The 22,221-nt window shown below is 36.0% G+C and overlaps 1 protein-coding gene across 1 annotated transcript in view; it reads left to right on the forward strand.

Annotated features, from left to right (window-relative positions):
• The first annotated feature begins 5,394 nt into the window (after positions 1-5,394).
• The window catches only part of kcnh6a (potassium voltage-gated channel, subfamily H (eag-related), member 6a), a 34,588-nt gene continuing 17,761 nt past the window's right edge, over positions 5,395-22,221 (forward strand). Inside the window, exons 1-6 of the mRNA XM_058768864.1 lie at positions 5,395-5,952; positions 9,993-10,223; positions 14,348-14,500; positions 15,636-15,739; positions 15,822-16,071; positions 18,563-18,765. Of these exons, the coding sequence (XP_058624847.1) occupies positions 5,877-5,952; positions 9,993-10,223; positions 14,348-14,500; positions 15,636-15,739; positions 15,822-16,071; positions 18,563-18,765 (1,017 nt within the window). The 5' untranslated portion in view covers positions 5,395-5,876. The remainder of the gene's footprint in view (positions 5,953-9,992; positions 10,224-14,347; positions 14,501-15,635; positions 15,740-15,821; positions 16,072-18,562; positions 18,766-22,221) is intronic.

The following is a 22,221-nucleotide window of genomic DNA, read 5'->3' on the forward strand; positions in this document are numbered from 1 at the left end:
TTTGGTAGCATGTGTTCTGTTTATCTGTTTATGTTTCTGGGCTTATCCACCTTATTTTGCAATTTGGAAGAAAGATATTTTCTGTCAATGTGTGAGATGTAGAAGGTTGACATCTAAAAGAATAGTAAGGTGCAGGAAACAGTAAAACTTCTTGTGGTGTGTTTATAATTACAATAATAGCGTTCGCAAAATGAAGCAGCTTAACTGTTTTTGTACAGCTAAAACAAGTGAAAAGCAGATGACACAGGAAGTCTCGCACATTCAAGTTACAAAATTCCACACCCGCTCTTACGTTAAAAATAAGGTGGATAAAAGAGGACTTCTCAACACAAGCACATCGGCATTGCAGCTGATGCATTCAGACTGACTAATAATGACTTAAAACTTAACTAAATAGGAAGTGACAGTGATCTTCTGTCACATGTGAACGTGTCAAGGGGGCAGAAGGTTTGAGTGACAGCTATGTGTGACAGAGTCACTGATAGGGTGTGGATCCAGGGGCGTAAATTTCATCTGGGACAATAAACGTAAAATTTCTCAAGAGCAATTTTTGAAGGGGACACAAATAATACAGCCAAAATTGTACTTGTAAGGATAGATGTGTACACAGCATGGAGACCATGTTTAAATATGAGTTCATGGTTCACCACGCGGTCATATTATAATTATTATTTTGCTTGTAATGATATTTTTAGGGGGGACAAGCCTCAGATAGGGGGGGGGGGGGGGATTTACGCCTATGTGTGGATCCCACGCTTAGTTAGAGGGGATTACACGCAGGGTATATAATTTACTGTAGAACTAGGTTTGCTCCTATATAAGGTTCCTTTGCCCTGGATATCAAGATAATGAATTCCTCCTAGGTAGAGCAAGAGTAATGAAATTCAAAGACAAAGAACATTCTCAAAAATCTTTTCACAGGTTTATAAAAGTGAAATCTCTCACTCTCGAGTACATAACGACGTCTTCTAAGGGACCCGTGTAAAGTCACACACTCATTCTAAGTCTCAGTATGATATACAGTACGTAATATTCAATATTTATTGGCAGAAGTGAGAATTTATATTATAAATACAGCACTTATTTCATTACTTGCAATATCATTGAATATTTAGGGGTCAAATGATTTTTAATGACGTGAAAATGAAGGCAACGAGATTACAATGCATAAATTCAAGGTGACAGCATTCTGAATGGAAATGGCTCTTCTAACATGAAAAAAGAACACTCTTTACCATTGCAGTCTCCTTGACGACAAACTGCAATGGGTAAGCTAGCTTATCTAATGGTAACCTATAAAAATGAGGATAAAAAATGAATAAAGACATGACTGTGGGGTATACAGATAAAGACAGAATATATTTTTGTCTTCTTAGTGGCAAAGCAAGTAAGAAAACAAATGTTATTGATGTTAAGATGTATCTACATGGAACTTGACGTTCAGTATGTGGGTCAAAGTCATGTTGATTCGGTAGCCGATCTGAAGGTCCGGCTTCCTTAAAATAATAATCTCAAAAAGAGTCATTCGTTTGCGAATTGGGCTGCATAGGGTACATTCTCACACTTTCTGTGACCCACAGTTTGAAACCCACTGTTCTAACAGAATGGACAGAAACTGAATTTAATGGTTCAGACCCCATGTGTATATAGAAAACCTAATATGCTGAGAAATATGACTTTCCACAACATGTCCCTGGCGAAATCTGGGAAAAAATGTTTTTTAGCCAGCTGGGTAGATATCCTCAAAAAAAAAAAAAACACCATGCCAACAAATGTCCTAATCAAAACTCATGAAATAAAGTGTCATTTCAGAACATCAAACTTTGAGGTCACTGAAACATTTCACAGCAATGCTAGACATTCACAGAGGGGGGCACTGAGTCGACAGAACTTGGCTTGAGTTGAGTCCTATGTGAAGAAATTGGGGCATATTGGATGAGTCATTTGGAGCGTGGCAACTCTAGAACAAGGGCAACTGAGAGGCATAATTACATGCTGTCCTCACTGATCTTAGATATCTGGAAAGGAGTGCTTAGAATAATGTGTGATGTATAGTCTGATAGCATCTGGATGTTTAACTGATTCCAAGTTAAGCACTGCACTAAGAAATAAATCATTAGGCAGCTTGACTTATTTCTGGATCCAAGGATAATATGGGCATGAGAAACTCAATAGAAAGTCTCAGTAGAGGGGGATTTTGTAAAGACGCGATAGAAGAACCAATTTGGGTTCCTCAAAGAACCTTTCAGTGAACAGATCTTAAAAGAAATAGAATATAAAGAATATCTGAAAAATCTTTTACCACTATAAAGAACCTTCTGTGCAATGGAAAGTTTCCATGCCACTGTAAAAAGTGATATGTTGACTTAACTTAAAAAAACTGAGGAAACCCGTTGCCTTAAAATTATTAAGTAAACAATAATTTAAAAAAATTAATTAAGTGAATTGTCAAGTTCACTTAACTTTAAAAGTTAACTTTTGAAGAGTGAAAGGAATCTTCATCTTCCATGCACATCAGACACCAGCAGCACCACTGAAGGCTATGGACAGATATCAGAGAGGTTCTTCGGGCTCTAATCAAACATCTCCTCCTATTTAACCTTAGTCTGACCCTCCAGTGCCGCCACCTCTTTACTCAGGCACCCGGAGAATCTGTGTAAAGCACATCACAATCAGCTAAGCCTGTCACACTGTGTCAGACCTCTCCACAACCACCGCATTTCTGTCAGTTCATTCACACACAGCTTGAGACTGCTGTTGCCAGCACTGAAACATTTATTTCCTCATAAAAATGAGAATCACTTAAGTGAGCTTAGTGTGGAAGGTGAGAGGGTAAGAATATTACTGGACGTATTTGATATCAGTAATTGTGGAACATATTTCATGTGAGTGAAGATGCAGCTGTCATTACGAGCATACAGAGTTTGTCATAGGATAATAGTGTGTGAGATCAGATGTTTTTCACCAAGTCTGTCCTCTCCAGTGTGTATGTATATGGTTAGGAACAAATCAGTTTTGGGATACTGAAAGTATGTGGGACAGATAAAACACTTCAGTAGCGGTGTTCTCATTTAGCTATAGACAACGATGGGGGATTTTCCATTCTGAGATCTTACTGAAACCACTAGAGAGGTGACAGAGAGAGAGGGAGTGAGAGAGAGAGAGAGAGAGAGAGATCACGCTGTTATTTAGGCTGATGAAGAGTGCTTATATTGCAGTGTTTCTATCATACTTCACATGGCAAAGCTAATTTAATGGTGCATACGACTTCAGTGAGTTCATAAAGCTCAATTAATTTTGAATGCACAAAAATGAGTGACCAAAAATTGTATGTTTAAAAAAATATATACAGTATATAGAAAACCAGTGAGTGATGTTGAAATGCTTTTTATTTGCAATAGGTACATTGACTAACAAATAGGTGGATGACTTTTCAAGTCACAATCATATACAATAACCAGACACATACACACTTTTCATTTAGCTATACTTTAACTTTGTGTGTGTGCACTGGATTAAAAAAAGAACCATAATTTATTTATTTTATGTTGGAATTACCTGCTATGTTGTGTTTATGCAGGCTTGTTTAGAATGTAAAATAAGAGACAAATTATATTATAAAGATAACTACAAATTCAACTACTATAGAAATCCATGGCAAATTATGTATTGTATTTGAATATAGGCCTATTTGTCTTTCCAGAAATGGGAGGTGTTGGCAGTGTTATCTGTTCGTATTTTATCTTTGAACCTCTTGAATTTTCTTTTATCTAACTTTAGGGCTGTACCATGTACCATGCAATGTTTTCCGCTATATATACTTACTGGAAGCATCTGATGCCTCTATGTCATTGCCAGTAAGAGTTCTGGAATAGTTTTCCTTCACAATTGCTTAACATTTCTTTAAAACGCTGTATAATGTTCAGTAACAAAAGCATACTGTACCAAACATATTTATTTGGGCTATTTAGTGAGTTTGTTTGTTAGTTAGTTCCAGTCCTCTAATTTGACTGGTCGAATGGATATTTTACTGTATCACTCCGCTTATAGTTCATGGCATTCCACGACCGGAAGTGTGGGGTTTACCTGCATGCAATGCTTTTTTTTAAAGTATCTGTGTTTTCCTTTGCTAAGTATAATGACATTTCTCTTTCGGAGCAGAGTTGTATGATTTACTTTCAATAACTAATGGGGAGTTGAAATTAGCATCTTTCTACAATCACTCAGAGAGGGGTTTCTCTCTTAGGAGCAAAGTTTTAAATCTGGAGTGGAGCTGGATCAGGATTCCAGACTGTCCTTTAAATCTGTGTTGCTTGGTGACAGACCAAGCTGAACACTTCACTTCGTCGCGTACGAACAAACTGACCATATTTTGTCTGTAACACAAATTTCTTGATATTACTTACATGTTTCTAGAATAGCTGTATAAAAGTGACGCGGTAGTTACTGAACATCAGCATGGCCATATTTGCAGGTTGTCAGTTTGTACTTATGTACAGAATTGTAGCTATTTGTACATGTATTTTCATAGTGCTATATACATGTATGTGTGTGTGTGTGTGTGTGTATCTCATCACCTTGGAATCTAAGGTTCTATCTGACATTTTGTCAAAAATGAGTTATCCACATAGGGTATTCTTATTCTGTGACAACTTATTTACATGATGTGATGTTTTTTTTTAGTTTTTTTTTTTAAGTTGTGTATATTTTGGGACTTTTTATTTAGAAAACAAAAAGGTTTATCCAATTTTTTTTGAAGCCCAATGTCCCAAACCACTCAGAATGCATACAGAATGCAGAAACTTATAATTTCAAGGTGGCAGTAGACTATAGGCCAGGGTTCCTCAAATCTTTCCCTGGAGGGCCAATCTGCAGCAGAGTTTAGCTCCAACCCTGATCAAACTCACCTACCTGTGATTTTTTAATGATCTTGAAGACTCTGATTAGCATGCTCAGGTGTGTTTGATTAGGGTTGGAGCTAAACTCTGCAGGAGTGGGCCAGATTTAAGGATGCCTGCTATAGGCTATATATGTATATACGAGGTGTATTAGAGTTCAGATGCAAAAGCCTCTGAGTGCCATCTGAAAATTTCTTCTAAAATGTTCAGTTATTTCACTTTAATGGCAATGAAAATAACCTAATCATTGCCATTAAAGTAAAATTACTTAACCTACAGGAGTCTGATAAAAATGCTCATTTTATATATATATATTACGACAGACACACACACACACACACACACACACACACTGTGTTTAGTGGAAATGTGCTCGTTTGTGGACTGTATCCCACTAGGACGTACCTTTCAGAGCGATAAACGTTCTCCGAGAGAGAGAGAGAGAGAGAGAGAGAGAGAGTGAGAGAGAGAGAGAGAGAGAGAGGGGAGCATGAGCGCGCATCTGCCTTCTGTCAAAAGTGACAGCTGTGTCCACTGCTTCCCCTGTGAACGCAACGTACCATTATTCCACAATGAGCTTCATCAGCCGAGCCGCACGCTGCGTCTGAGGTGTCGGGCGTCTTTGGTTGTTCTTCTATTTTTGTTTCAGAACATGTTACGACTGATTTCAGGGAGCACGTCAGTGCGTTACCATTTCATCTGACGGCGCGAGAGTTTCGAGTCTCAAAACTGCCAGACATTTGCTTCCATTCAAACGCGCTTTCTTTGAATTTGCATTTCAACTCGGCGACTTTTCACTTTCTCGAGGATCCCACAGGCATTCTCGTGTCATTTTTGTTTTAATTCCTGGATTATAATCACTTGTTTACTTTACAATGTGTTCGACTTCTAGCTTGTGTTCTTTTGTCTTGCTCGCTCGTCCTTGAATAAGAGACAAAACCAGAATAAGAGGGCTCTTGAATCTGTCCACGCGTGAAAATGCCTGTGCGCCGGGGACACGTCGCTCTCCAGAACACCTATCTGGACACCATCATCAAGAAATTCGACGGGCAAAGTGAGTTTCAAAACTTTTTATTTGCTTTCTTTGGGTTGGAAGATCATTTATAGCCAGAAACATGCTATTGTGGTCTAAAACATTAAATATAGCATTGTTTATTGATGTTATTGTTTATTGATAAATCGACGTCGTAATGCGCTCGTGGGAAACTGTCGGACTGCGGCCATTGGAAGTGTGGAGGTCAGTCCTGTGTAGTGGCCTATCAGTCTGAGATTTGATTTACATGGCAGTTGATCATCAGGCGAGAGCAAATCAACGGACCCGGCTGATTTTATCTACATTATGCAAATGCAATGGAACAATATATCACTAATATGGAAAATTGCTAACAACCATCTGTCCTTCTGTTTTTCCATTCTTCTCTGTATGTGTGCGTACGTGCACGCTTGTTTTTATGTGTCTCGTGCACCTGCTTTGTTCATTCAATCATGTTTTCTGATTTTATGCTTTGGAAAAAAAAAAAAAAGTGCATTACACATAATTGCATAACCTTAAGATCAGTAATATCAGTTTTCATTTCCAGTGTATACTATTTCACCACATTTGACCTGTATGCATAAATCTTCGCTCTCTCTATTTGAAAGTCTACAGGAAGAGGCATTTTATCAGAACGTTTCCAAATTTTATGCACAAGAGCCCTTTGACAAAATTTCCTTTCCAAATTCTAATCTTTACTCTCACTCAAAATTTTATCTGTATCCTTGCCATAACTAGGCCTATACCCTGAATCTAGTCTTACTCCATAATAAACCCAGAGCCTGGTTTATATCTGCTCTATAAGGCCCTCGAGGGTTCTTCCAAATAACAAAGGTTATGTTATCTTAGTAAAAGTTTCTTTTAAACAACTGTAAATATAGGTTTTAGCAGGGGTTTTAAACATCTCATTAATTTTGTTATTTATTTTTAATTTTTTAAATGATAAAAACAAACAACAACTATAGGCCTAGTTGTCATCACAATATACCTTTAATCATGACCATTGCTTTGGTTCCTGTGTACACTATTCATAAATCATGTAACAATTATGTAAAAGAGGACTTTAAGCTGGTTTTGTAATCTTTAGATTCATAACTTTAGCCTGCACATATAATCATTTGTCATAGTATCTTCTCCCTCTTCTGCATGTATTAGTTCTCAGTGCTATTGCTTTGTCTTCATCCTTTAAGTACACATGAATGTATATACAGTCATGGCCAAAAATATCAGCACCCTTGGTAAATATGATCAAAGAAGGCTGTGAAAATTAATCTGCATTGTTAATCCTTTTGATCTTTCATTAAAAAATTCACAAAAATCTAACCTTTCATTGGATAATAAGAATTTAAAATGGGGGGAAATATCATTATGAAATAAATGTTTTTCTCTAATACACATTGGCCACAATTAACAGCACCCTTTTATTCAATACTTTTTGAAACCAGTTTAACAGCTCTAAATTTTCTCCAATAATGCCTGACGAGGTTAGAGAACACCTGACAAGAGATCAGAGACCATTCCTTCATCCAGAATCACTCCAGACCCTTTAGATTCCCAGCTCCATGTTGGTGCTTCTTCTCTTCAGTTCACCCCACACTGTAAAAAAAGAAAAGAAAGTTGAGCCAACTTAAAATTTTAAGTCAACCAGCTTCAGCAGATTTTTGAGTTTTCTCAACTTGTCATTTTAAGTTTATACAACAAAAATTTGAGAATCTCCCACAAAAATAAGTTGAGCAAACTCCAAAATCTGCTGAAGCTTTATTTTTTTTTTTTTTTTTTTACAGTGCACTAATTTTCTACAGGGTTCAGGTCAGAGGACTGGAATGGCCAGCAGAAGCTTGTTTTGTGCTCAGTGACCCATTTTTGTGTTGTTTTTGAGGTTTGTGTTTGGATTATTGTACGGTTGGAAGATCCAAACATGGCCCATTATAAGATTTCTAACAGAGTCAGTCACTTATTGATTTTTTATCTGTTGTTATTTGATAGAATCAGTGATGCCATGTGTCTAAACAAGATGTCCAGGACATCCAGCAGAAATATAGGCCTACAACATTAAAAAATACAGCAGTATATTTCATTGTACACATGGGGTACTTTTTATCCCTGTGTTCACCAAACTAATCTTGAGTGTTTGCTGCTTTGGTTTTTCTCATTGTGATGGATTATTAAGGGAATTTGGGCTTCGATTTCCATCCTATTTATATTTCTGTGAAACAGGAAGCCATGGCTGGATAATTTCATGTTCATAATCACCCTGGAGTGCTCAAAATTGTGAATATGAATGGGAATGTACTTCAGAGATATTTTACTCATAAGAATTTCTAGGTGTGCCAATAATTGTGTCCAACATGTATTTGAGAGAAACTTTATTTCATAGTGATATTTCCCCCCATTTTAAATTCTTATTATCCAATGAAAGGTTAGATTTTTGTGATTTTTTTTTTTATTTTTATTTTTTATTTTTTTTTAAATAAAAGATCAAAAGGATTATTATTACAATGCAGATTAATTTTCACAGCCTTCTTTGATCATATTTACCAAGGGTGCCGATATTTTTGGCCATGACTGTATGTGCCAGTGCATATAGATATGCGAACGTGAGGCTGCTGCTCCTCCCTTCCCTCACTATCAGTTAAGGCTAAGTGTCATTTTGTGGCTGCTAGGCAACCATCTTAGTGCATTGTGTTCTGTTCCTGAAGTAAAGAGGCGATAATGAGTTTGATGCTGGGGGCATTAAAGTTCCTGTCACCATACACAATTATCACTCAGAGATGAAGAAACTTTACTGAGATTCAGAGATAAAAGCAGGCAGTTTGTGTGCTTGAAGGCTTGCACCCCTTAATATATAGTATTTTTAATTTGCTTTCTCTTCAGTTCAAAGCAGAACCTCTAACCGTCTTAAGAGCAAGCTGTGTTGCTCTCCACCTGTTGAAGCTGATGTGTGAAGCTCTTGCTGTAAAAATAGCACAGCTGCCAGCAGATTTCCTGTTTATATCAAAGCAGTCGTCATAAATACAGAAAATGAGTAGTAGTACCATAGAGGCAAAGGAAGGAGAAGGAAAGAAAAGAAAAGAAAGACATAAAACAGAATAGCCAAGTATGTGGACATGTGTTCAAGAGTTTTTTTCTTTTTGTCTTTTAAACCTGTAAAAAAAAACCAGACAGTTGTGGATTTTGAAAGATTTTAAATGAGAAAAGTTACATAAAACTTCACTAAAGTGATCACTAAAGATTTTAATAAAAATCATTTAGAAGAGTTTTCATCAGTGATCTCGCACTTTTAGTTGGTTGAACCCAACTATGCCTGTATTGAGGAGAACAGGGCTAGTCGACAGGATGAAAATATCCTTTAAGAATTAAAATATCATGATAATTTACTCACCTCCAAGTCATCCAAGATATTCATGTCTTTCTTTCTTCAGTCGAAAAGAAATTAAGGTTTTTGAGGAAAACATTCCAGGGTTTGTCTTCATATAATGGACTTCAATGGAGGCCAATGGGTTGAAGGTCTTAATAGCAGTTTCAATGCAGCTTCAAAGGGCTCTACATGATCTACATCTTATCTAGCGAAACGACTTTCTTTGCATGTTCGCTTTGTAAACAGGGGGTCGGTACTTACACATATATCACGCGTAACCTTTCCAACGTGATTATGTAATCCGTGAGGTCAAGCTAGTGCAAGACGAGTATTATTATTATTATTATTTTTTTTTTAAGAAAATGAGCAATTGTTTCGCTAGATTAGACCCTTATTCCTCGGCTGGGATCATGTAGAGCCCTTTGAAGCTGCAATGAAACTGCAATTTGGACCTTCAGCCTGTTGGCTACCATTGAAGTCCATTATATGGAGAAAAATATTTTCCTTTAAAAACCTTAATTTCTTTTCGACTGAAGAATGTAGGACATGATCATCATGGATGACATGGGGTTGAGTAAATTATAGGTACATTTTCATTCTGGAAGTGAACTAATCCTTTAAATGATGTTTTTTTTTTCCAGTAACGGTGGAAGTGTTCATTTTTAATTTATTTCTCTTAACCATTCATTCCTTACCTGACCAGATCGTAAATTCCTGATTGCCAACGCCCAGATGAAGAACTGTGGGATCATCTACTGCAATGAGGGTTTCTGCCAGATGTTTGGTTTCTCACGGTCGGAGATCATGCAACAGTCCTGCATGTGTCAGTTCCTGGTGGGGCCGGGCACTATGAAGAGCGCCCTGGCACAGCTGGCACAGGCCCTGCTCGGGTCAGAGGAGCGCAAGGTGGAGATCCTGTACTACTCTAAGGAAGGTATGCTGGGCTTAACGACATTTTCACTCACTTTTCACTCACCCACATGTGGCTGATATTTTAATAGACAGTTTTTCACCTTTCAGTTGTATGAGAAAGTGGTTTGGCATTGTGCTGACGTTCACTTCATTACTATAGCAACCGATGTAGATACACCAGACACTGATGACACTGTCTGAACAGCACATTTCGTTTCATCAATAATGAACACGGTATGGAAAACAAATTCAGAATTGTGCAGTGTGAATAAAGCATGAATAAAGTTAGGGTCTATTGACAAACCCAAACACCGGAAATAAACCAGTGTCAAACTATTTCCCATGTCTTTAATCTGGCAGCTGTATGAAGAAAAGCCCACCTTTTCATTAAAAACAAAATGTCTTTTTGACACCACCTTTCCATCTATTCATTGTCTTTTCATTGTTTGTTTACTCCAGAGTATGTGCATTAGCTGGAGTTTGTAAGTCAATATTAAAAGCTTTTTGTTGTCAGATTTTAAATATATTATCGAAATTTAATCTTTTAGAGGTTTCACCACTTTTAAGTATACATTTTTTTTTTTTTTTTTTTAATTAACAATTTAATTCAGCAAGATTGATTTAAAAGTGTCAGTAAAGACATTTTGCTGTTCTTTACTTTTATAAATGTTATTCTAAACTTTATATTCATCAAACAATCCTAAAAAGATGTTTCCACAAAAATATTAAGCAGCACAACTGTTTTCAACATTGAAAATAATAAGTAATGTTTCTTGAGCTCCAAATCAGCATATTCATTTGAATTATTTTTGAAGGATCATGTGACGCTCAGGAAGAGAAACGACTGCTAAAAATTCTGTTTTGCTTTACTGAAATAAATAGCATAAAATATATGAAATAAATAGAAAACAGTTTTTTTTTTAAATCATACAAACTCAACTTTTAACAGTAGTGTACATAGAAAAAACTTCCCAGAGATGATTCCATTATGACTTGCCTAACAAGAGCTTTGAAACAAGTTTTTATTGAGAACTTTTGAATAGTTAACAGCATTTCACTGTAAACCCACTCAGTGACCATATCTACACATCATCCTGTGATGATATCTTCAGTTTCCGACACTCTGTTTCATTATTTTCACACATAGACACACAGAGTAACTCTTTTGTTCACCCAAAAATGAAAATTCTGTCATTAATTACTCAGCCTCATCTTGTTCCAAACCCGTAAGACCTTCTTTCATCTTCAGAACACAAATTAAGATATTTTTGATGAAATCCGAGAGCTTTCTGATGCTGCATAGACAGCAACACAACTACCACATTCAAGCCCCAGAAAGGTAGTAAGGACAACGTTAAATAGTGAATGAGACATCAGTGGTTCAATCGTAATGTTATGAAGCTACGAGAATACTTTTTGGGAATGCGCCGCAGAGACTGACACGGAAGAGAAGTCATTACTTTTGTTTTCTTTGCACATAAAAAGTATTCTTGTAGCTTCATAAAATTATGATTGAACCACTGTCACATGGACTATTTTTTTTTACAATGTCTTTACTACCTTTCTGGGCCTTCAACATGATAGTTGTGTTGCTGTCTATGCAGGGTCAGAAAGCTTTCGGATCAAAAATATCTTAATTTGTGTTAAGAAGATGAACGAAGGTCTTACGGGTTTGGAACGACATGAGGGTGAGTAATTCATGACAGAATTTTCATTTTTGGGTGAACTAGCCCTTTAATACAGCCGCCCATCCCTCATGTCTTTAGTCTCCTCAGACAGGAACAGATGAATGGAGTCGCTGGCTGCACGTCGTTAAGCCAGTGTTTGTGCATGTGTAGCTCAGCTAGAAAGTAGACAGGTGTTCCTTCAGCCCAGGAAGCGGTGCACTGATAACATTACCATGACAACAGGACTCCAGAGACTCACACCCCTATCACTAAACGAATGCACTGAGCTCAGATGCATGCATAGGCTGACATGCACACGCTCACACGTGCTGCCGTCCCTCTGTTCTTTTTATCCATCACATATTTTTAGTGGATACAGCATATCGAACTGTGTCACGGTTGAGCTGGAGACTGAACAGCACCTTTGTGTGTATGTGTGTGTGTGTGTGTGTGTGAGAGGGGGCAGAGTCTATATTTAGAGTGGTTGATGGCCTGCTTTAGTCAAGAGCTGAGGGGGGTCTGGCTGACTTTAATCATGCTGTTCTTTCTCTGGTTTTTCTGTCCTCCTTCCAGTCACTCCCTTCTCATTCCTGCGACTCTTCCTCGCTGCTCTGCGTTTTCATTACTTTGGTTTCATCGTTCATCTCCTTTATTGCCTTTCTGTTCATTGTCGTGTCTGGGTTAAAAGTACAACACATGACGTTTTGATTTCTCTCGAGCAGTGTGTCATAAAGAGAGTTTATCATTAAAGCCTCATAGCCAAAATATAAGTGACATCTACATGTTCTCGGTGCATCTGTGTATTTGTCTGAGAGGTTTGGAAAGTAGGGAGTTTAGCCAATTAGAAATGATCCTCGGGGGTGAAATCACTCATACGTGAACCGGGTGTGGATGTTAAAAGGCAGAACTGCTGTCATCTGAATTACTAGATTGACTTTAATTTGAGATAAAACATCCACACAAGCTTTTCATCTACGCTGGGTAAGATAAGCCTCTTATGCTCACCAAGGCTGAATTTATTTGATCAAAAAATACAGTAAAATATCAATATTGTGAAATAATATTACAATTTAAAATACCTGTTTTCTATTTTAATATATTTCAAAGTGTATTTTATTTCTGTGATGACAAAGCTGATTAGTCACATGATCCTTCAGATATCATTCTAATACATTTACATTTATCCAAACCAACTTACAAACGAGGACAATGGAAGCAATCAAAATCAACAAAAGAGCAATGATATGCAAGCGCTATAACAAGTCTCAGTTAGCCTAACGCAGTACACATAGCAAGTTTTTTTTTTAAATTATATAATAAATAAAAAGAAAACAGATAGTATAGAAAAAGAATAGAGCAAGCTAGTGTTAGAGGGCTTTTTTGCTTTTTGTTAATTGTATAATAAATAAAAAGAAAACATAGATCGAATACAAAAAGATTAGAGAAGCTAGTGTTAGTTTTTTTTATTAAGAAAACAAGCGGTTAGTAAATGAATAGAGTGCAAGTCTTAAAGGGGCAATTTTTTCTAATATGCTGATTTATTGCTCAAGAAACAATTATTTGTATTATTAATGTTGAAAACATTTGTGCAGCTTAATAATTTTTTTTTTTTTTGGGGGGATTATATGATGAGTAGAAAGTTTAAAGAACAGCATTTATGTGAATTTTTTGGTAACATTATAAATGTCTTTTTACTTTTGATCAATTTATTTTCATCTTTACTTAATAAAAGTAATAATTTCACAGACAGGGAAGGTTGTCCAAAACTCTTCTAGTGGGTCAACAAACATACACAAAATACATTTGTCATTATCTAGAGTGAGTTGTTAGTTTGTGTGTGTGTGTGTGTGTGTGTGTGTAACCCTATAGATAATAAGAAGTTTGCAGAATGGATGGATGGATAGATAATGGTTTTTAATTTTATTTGCTGTTTTGAATTAAAATGCTTCCTCTGTGCTTACTATTTTGAATTACAATGTTTGAAATGAAACAAGGGTGGAAATGGGGAATGGCATTATGATTTTCTTTTATTTTTCATTCTTTTTCTTTTATTTTTAGTAGTGCTAGTGACAGCACTCTTTAAACTTGAAATAGTTTTAGAATGAGTTGTAGATTTAAAAAAAAAAAGTTTAAATATGTAGATAAATATGGGAACTTTATATCAACGTTACCCTGAAAGAATGTGTTACAGCAATCCAAGGTCTCCCCTAGTTAATAGATGTATGTTTCCTCGTAATCATGGATTTCAGACTCCCCCGAACAGCAGCACCTGTGTGTGGGAGTCTTATTGTGTGTTTGTGTAAGTGTGAGTGTGTTTGGGCTACTCACAGTCCTCACATTGGTATTTATAACAGCTCTTCATGAAAACTAAACTATACTTGTGCTGTATTTTGTACTCAATCATCTCTGCTTGCTGACGTCTCTGTCACTCGTTTCATTCTCTTTCTCTCCTGTGTGTCTGTGTCTCTCGGCCTTTCAGGGACATGTAGGCCATGTTTGGTTGATGTCGTTCCAGTAAAGAACGAGGAAGGAGTCGTAATCATGTTCATCTTAAACTTCCAAGAGCTTTTAGACCCATCCATGAAAAAAGGTGGCTTCAAACAGCGAATGACACACAGCTGGCTACGGGCAGGTGCGTGTCCCCCCTTTCTCTTGTTTGTGGGAGAGATTCTGGCCCTTTCTGTAACAGCCTTATAAGGTAAACAAATTGACTGCTGTGCTTGGTGTGACGGTCCGTGTGTAGGTGTAGCCAGAAGCAGCATTTGATAAAGGTGGTGTCAAATTTTGGTTGCAGTGTGTTTATGTATGTGTGTGTGTGTGAGTGTGCATATGCCTGGCCCACAGTGTTGCTTTAACTTGTATATTAAAAACTATGAGATACTTTGACAAAAACAACTATAAATGTAGTAATAATAATAAAGTAAATATACAAGTTTATTAATGTATGAAGTTATTTTTATTTGTTTTACATATATAAATGATTATCATTATATTTAATTGTAAATGGACAATAGAATGAATGATAAAATGCATATGAAAATATTAATAGGCTAATAATAATAATAATAATAATAATTTATTATTGTTGTTGTTATTGTTATTAATGAAATATTTCATTATATTTCATAAATATTTCATGTATTTTTACATGTATTATTAGTAATGTATATAAAGCTTTTTGTTTTTAAATATATAAATGTTTATTATTATTAAATTGTTAACAGTACTTTTTAAATATTTTTATTAATAAATCTAATTTTTAATAAAAACAAATTATAATAATAAAATTCTAAAAATAAAATTCAATGTATATAAATAAATATAGTAAAAATAAATGCTTATTTTTTATTAGTAGTAGTAGTAATAGTAATAGTAGTATTTATCCAATAAATCTGATATTTATGTTAGGCTTTTATCAAATGCAACACAATTTATTTACCAGCCCATTTCCACACCTTATCTCGTATATTCTGTAGGAAAGAAAAATTATGAAAGATCTCCTATACAGCATTGCATTTAAACGGAGAGAAAATGTCTTCTCCTGCTTCATAGGTTTTCTTCCAGAGAAAAGGCCCTAGTAGTCTCAAATGTGTCTTCCATAAAGTTTAAAAGAGATCTCATCAGTATCTAGCACTGAGCTCAGATTTGTCAGGTATGATTAAAAGGACTTCAAGACCAGAAAGACAAGAACTCACCAGTTCAGTCTCCTGAGCTTTGAGCAAAAACATATTCTTCTTGAATTATTTAACCTTATGTTTGTGTATCAGGTCAGCAACGCAAGATGAGGCTGCGAATGCCCTCTCTCCGTGTCAAGCGGCAGCCGTCCCTCCCTAAGGACCACTTTGAGGGAGTGGTGGTGGACTACCTACAGGTACATGTGTGCATATGTGACACACATCCGAGTTCATATTGCCACAGACACATCATCTACAGCTCCCCTCTGTGTCCTGCAGCCCTCTCATGAGGAGGTGGCTTTGAAAGACCTCCAGATGTCTCCAGACAGCTACTTGAAATCAGAGACCCAGGCCCTGATTCAGCAGACCCCCTCCACATGCAGCTTCTCATCCCCATTCACATGGCCCTCAGACCGGCTAGAGCCCAGCGGACCCCCTCTCAAACACGGCCACTCCAGAGAGAGCGTCTGCAGCCTGCGCCGGGCCTCCTCGCTGCACGACATCGACAGCATGAGGGACCAGTGGAGCGGTATGAGTGTTTCTGCTTGCACTCATCTAGTTCGTAGTGTAAACAACATACTGTCACAAACGTTGACTGTGTGTGAAACTTTATTATTTACACATCATCAGACAGTACTAGGGTAAAAAAAAAGACCTCAAGGCAAGTTTAAATCTAGTGTCAGTGTAACATCCTGTCTTTGTAAGGTTTGCTGGTTGATTGAAAAAATGTAATATATTTAAAAATGCATTTATTTCATACTAAGTAAAGTTCAGATTTATTAACATGTTTACTGCACAATGCACATTTGTGCCTAAAATGTGTTTTAATGTCACTATTTATGAGGATTGTATGATCTATGAATAACATCGGTGTTTAAAAGCGAGATATCTAAAGTGTACCTGAAGTATACTTGCAATAGTTCCAGTTTAGCACAATCAAATATACTTCAGAATCTCTGTAATTGGACTTCAGCACTACTTCTGCACAATTAAAGTGCACTGAGCACAAAATTAGTTGTTCCAATTTAGCAGACTTTAAATATACCAGTTTAGTATGCCAAAAGTACATAAATATGTGAATGTATTTGTACTCGGCATGAAATAAATGTATTTCAAATACATTTTATTATATTTATTTTTCACTACGAATTTCACAGATAAAATACGTTTTATTTAGATTCAGATTTTTTTTTTATTCTGTGTTTACAAAGAAATAGTCATTAAATATACTCTTGTATCTCTAAAACTCACTCACATTTGTTCTAGATCATCAGATGTTTTGTAATGGGGATATAAAACGCTTAACATGGGTTAATGTACTATAAATGACTAAGGAAAACAGTTTCTCTCAGACAATGCTTGTAATAAACATTGACTGCAAACAAAGCCATAATTCACAGAAAATAAGTTATTTTACATTAAGTGTTGTCTTCTCCATAGATATCCTTCAAAAATGGAAACGTTTTAAAATTGCAACTATCAAGCACAGAATTTCTCTTAAACCTTAGTTTGTCTGCAATCAAAAGACAAAGCACATTTTCCTTAATAAAAATCCAGATTTGGATTAGTGTTTACATGGTGTTAAATTGTTTAGGAAATTAAGCCACTTTTTTTCCTTTTTTCTTTTTTTATTTTCAAGCAGGGAAGCTTTATTGATTGAAATGAATAATTACTAATTAACTGTTTATTGAAGAATCTTGAAAAAGTGTATCAGCATAACTGTTTTCAACATTGATAATAAGAAATGTGTCTTAACTAACAAATCAGCATATTGGTATAATTTCTGAAGGATTTGATGACTGATGACTGGAGCAATGATGCTGGAAATTCAGCTTTTTCATCTTTTTACATTTTAAAACGTATTAATAGAAAACATTTTTTAAATTCTAGTAATAATAATAAAGATGTAAGATATATACAGTCATGTTGTGAGATATAAACTACCAATTAATTTTTAGATATAAACTTAAAAGTAAAACTAAAGCCATAATTTTGCTTCAATAAAGCTTCCATGGTTTGACTTTCCAATATGGTGTAAAATATTTGGTCTTCTGTAGATACTGTGTCAGTATATTAACCAACTTGAGAGCTGCTTTCCTATAACAGCCTTCTACAGTGGAGAAACACATAAACATTATTGTCTGCATATTGCAGTGTCATTAGCAGAAGATAGTGTTTATAACAAGGGAAGTGTTAGTGAATTTTGGTTCTTTCTTGTTCTTTTTTGGTGAGACCGCCTTTGTAAATCATGTCATATGTATGCATTTAGATAGGTGAAATATGAGCGGGGGCCCCCAGCCGGGATGGAGCGGAATAGATACTCGTCAGCTTAATATTGCACGCGGTCCGTTTGATCAGCTGTCTGGTCTCTGCTGTGACTAAACTCTTCCATTAGCATTGAACAGGAGTACCATGACCGAGTACAGGATGTGCTTTCAATGGAAATTAAGTGTTCTATTTGAATTTATCCTTGACTTTATAATAAGTCTGATCAAAACCAATTAGTCTAAAATAGCAGAAGCATTTAATATAAATGAGCTAGTATCCTTGTCTAATGGAGTTTGTGGAACAAATCCAAAAAGAAGCACAAACCATAATGAGCATAAAAAAGCGCTCCATTTGGACATGTTAAATTGCAACATTTAAGTCTCTGGGTGTCCAGAATGAGGCTTGTTGGTTCCCTGGTGAAATGGCCTATTTCTGTAGCTGTAGTCCTAATCAATGCTTTTGTGTGACTGTGATTACCCACAGCCACCCCTGATGTGCCTGCCACTATGCATGTGTGTGCGCATGAGCTCTAAATTGTGTGTTCTGTCATTATACAGGTATCCGTATGACTCATAGGTCTAAATTAACACTTTTTCATTATTGCATACACAAACACTGACATTACCGGCACTGTAATTGGCAGACGCATGCAGGATGGTAGTGCAAGTCACATGGTGTGACATTGTTTTAATCAAACACCGTAATGATATGTTTTGATGGCTGATTTAATAGGTGTGATTTTTATTTTTCAGATCTGAAGCCCAGTAACTTGAACTCCACCTCAGACTCTGATTTGATGCGGCACCGTGCTATTGGCCGCATCCCTCAGGTGACGATATCCTTTGGCTCAGACCGTCTCAGACCACCTTCCCCCACAGAGATCGAGATCATAGCACCCAGCAAGATTAAAGACCGCACACAGAACGTCTCGGAAAAGGTCACCCAAGTCACGCAGGTAATATAAAAAGTACTTGACAGCTCATCCACGTATTTCATGCAAGTGTAAATACCAGATTCAGGATATTGTTCCTCAGCTTTTTGTTCACTTAGTGAGGCCTAGAGGTTTTGTCATCTAACCCTATTTATTTATGGTGTTGTCAATATACAGCTTGAGATTTAAAAAATAATTGTAGATTGTAGAAACTTCAATAAGGCACAACTTAAAGCTGTCAGTAAAATTGTATGCACAGTGTGCCAGTGAACTAATCTCATTAATTCCAATTATCATATGATATTTGATACATACGCCACTGTTCAAAGGTTTTGGGGTTGATAAAATTAATTGATTGTTTTCTATTTTAATGTATTTTAATGGTAACACTTTACAATAAGGTTCATTAGTTAACATCAGTTAACTACATTAGTTAACATGAACTAAGAATGAACAATACTTCTACAGCATTTATTAATCTTAGTTAATGTTAATTTCAGCATTTACTAATGCATTATTAAAATAATAAGTTTTGTTAACATTAGTTAATGCACTGTGAACTAACATGAACAAACAATGAACAACTGTATTTTTATTAACTAACATTTACAAGGATTAATAAAGAGTGTAATAAATGTAGTTTTCAATGTTAATTAATACATTAACTAATGTTAACAAATCACGTCTTATTGCAAAGCGTTACCAAATGTAATGTAATTTATTCCTGTGATGCAAAGCTGTCATTAATCCAGTCTTCAGTGTCACATGATCCTTCAGATATCTCTCTAATATGCTGATTTGCTGCTAAAGAAACATTTCTGATTGTTATAAATGTTGAAATAAATAAAAAAATTAAATAGAACTCTTTTGCAACAATATAAAAGTCTTCACTACCACATGCAATGTAAGTCTGTGAAGACAAAATGATTATAGCTTGACAAAGCCTTGTCTAAAAATTTAAGAAGTCTTGACATTTGATGGTTTTATAGGTCTTGAGGATCAACAGTTAAACTTTATACTTTTCATCATATGTAATATATGTGACCCTGGACCCCAAAACCAGTCATGAGTATCACGGATATATTTGTAGCAATAGCCAAAAATACATTGTACGAGTCAAAATTGTCGATTTTTCTTTTATGCCAAAAATCATTAGGATATTAAGTAAAGATCATGTTCCATGAAGATATTTGTAATTTGTATGTAAATTTCCTACCATAAATATATCACAACTTCATTTTTGATTAGTAATTTTTCTCAATATTTAGATTTTTTTTTGCACCCTCAGATTCCAAATATTCATATAGTTGTATCTCAACCGAATATTGTCCCATCCTAACAAACCATACATCAATGGAAAGCTTATTTAAAGCTTATAGCTTTCAGATAATGTATAAATCTCAATTTTAAAAAAAATTACCCTTATGACTGGTTTTGTGGTCCAGGGTCACATATTAACTTTGTCATTTCAGGTAATGTTTCATGAAAATCTACATTTAAAAAGATGCAATCATATTTCTTTATCAATTAACTTCTATTAACTAAATTAAATCAACTTTTGGTGTGACCATTCTTTATGTTTAAAGCAGCTTTTGCCACAGTTCTTCTGGATTCAGTCTGTCTCGGTTTGTTCTGTTCTGAAAATACTAGTGTTCTAATTATTTTGGCCACCACTATATATCATCTTTTTAAATGTAGTCACGCACTCACAAACAAAGACCTGCACAAGTTAAACTTTCACCAGTCCTCGTCAGGCAATGAAAAGATTGGTGACATCATCTACATGATTTAGTATTTTGTAACATCTCCACACAGGTCAGTGAAGTGACCTATATACAGAGACCACTGAGTCCTGTGCTGATGTGGGCAGAGCTTATTTAGCTGTTGTATAGGGAACGGACTCGCACTGACACACTTTCCTACCCCTGTGTTTTCTGTGTGGTTATTGCAGTGGACTGGGTATACTGGACTGCATGCTTATGCGTTTAAGTTACTGCGCGTTATGTATTTCACATAATGACTGCAAAGATTTGCCATGGTTCATATAAAGTCTGAAAGATGATCTGAACAATCTGCAATTGTCAAAAATACAAAAAAAGAGGGGTGCAGTATAGCAGAGAGAGAAGAAGCATCAAAGAAAGACATTGAAAGAGAAAGAGATTGTATTGGTGACGTCTCTCTCCATGGACACACGTGGGAGACCGTGTTGTCCTACCAGTGGAAAAATCAATCATGCTGACAAATCTACTGCCAGCTTGCACATTCCTATCATAAAGTCTGTGTGTGTGTGTGTGTGTGTGTGTGTGTATTAGCTTTTAATGTAGCGTATGACACATTTCCACAGGTGAACTGAACGTTTCCCCCTTCTTCCTACTGTAAATGTCAGTATAAACGTAAATTCAGTATTTTATTATATTTTTCAACAAGTCTTGATTATGTTTGAGTAAATTCACAAACTCTTATGCTAAGGGAGAGTTTACCCAAAATGAAAATCCTGTCATTTTTCATTCACTCTCATGTTGTTCCAAACTTTGACTTTAAAAGAATGTTGGTAACCAAACACTTTGAATTCCATTGTATTCCATTATGGACCAAAAACATACATTTCTCAAAATGTCGTCTTTGGACTAACATGTATGGCCTCAGATTTGTTGATCCAGCTGTATTTTGAGAATATTAGGAGCATTTTAATTAGCGTGAACATGACCTGTGTGTGGATGACTGTGTGTTTGTTTGTTTGTTTGTGTGTGTGTGTGTGTGTGTGGTTGCTCTCTGCTGGTGACCTTGGCTTCTAGGGCTAATGGAAGTAGAGGGCAGTGGTGGCAGAGGCCAAAGAGACACTGACTGTCTGTTTCTCTACTCTCACACACACACGTGTGATAAGTCTGCACGCAAACACACACTCTTTCTCTGGCCCTCTCTGCTTGCTCTCTCGTTCTCGCTTTCTGTCTCACTCTTGCTCGCTCTTTCTCTCTCTGCTAAAATTCGTACGTTTTTTTGTTTAACATTTCTTTAGTTTGTATATTTAGATTCTATCCCTTACCCTCACACAAACCTAGCTTTCTTATAACGCATTATTTAGTATGAATTAAGTCATTTTGAAGCTGCCAATAATTAGTGTAAAGCTTGCATATGAGCGGTTGAACATTTGCTTGATGTTATGGTATTAAGGCATATGGGCAGTCTGTTGTTTGGCATTACGTCCTGAGGTACAACTGTAACAGGCGATTCCTGGCTTGATAATTGGACTTCGATTTGACACTGAGCAAGAAGGGAAATGATCATCTGCATTGATCTTTGTCGCTACTGATTTGTCTACGTAACATGACGTACCTAGTTATGTGACCAGCTGCATTGTTTTTAGTAGACTGGTCTGCATGTGAGGAGCATTAAACTTTGAATGAAGTACGAGCATGAATTTCATAGATATGTGGATTCCTAGAATCACAGACAAAAACTAGAAATGTTAGCAAAGTCATT

Source organism: Onychostoma macrolepis, chromosome 03 (genome assembly GCF_012432095.1).
Source record: "Onychostoma macrolepis isolate SWU-2019 chromosome 03, ASM1243209v1, whole genome shotgun sequence".
NCBI lineage: Eukaryota > Metazoa > Chordata > Actinopteri > Cypriniformes > Cyprinidae > Onychostoma > Onychostoma macrolepis.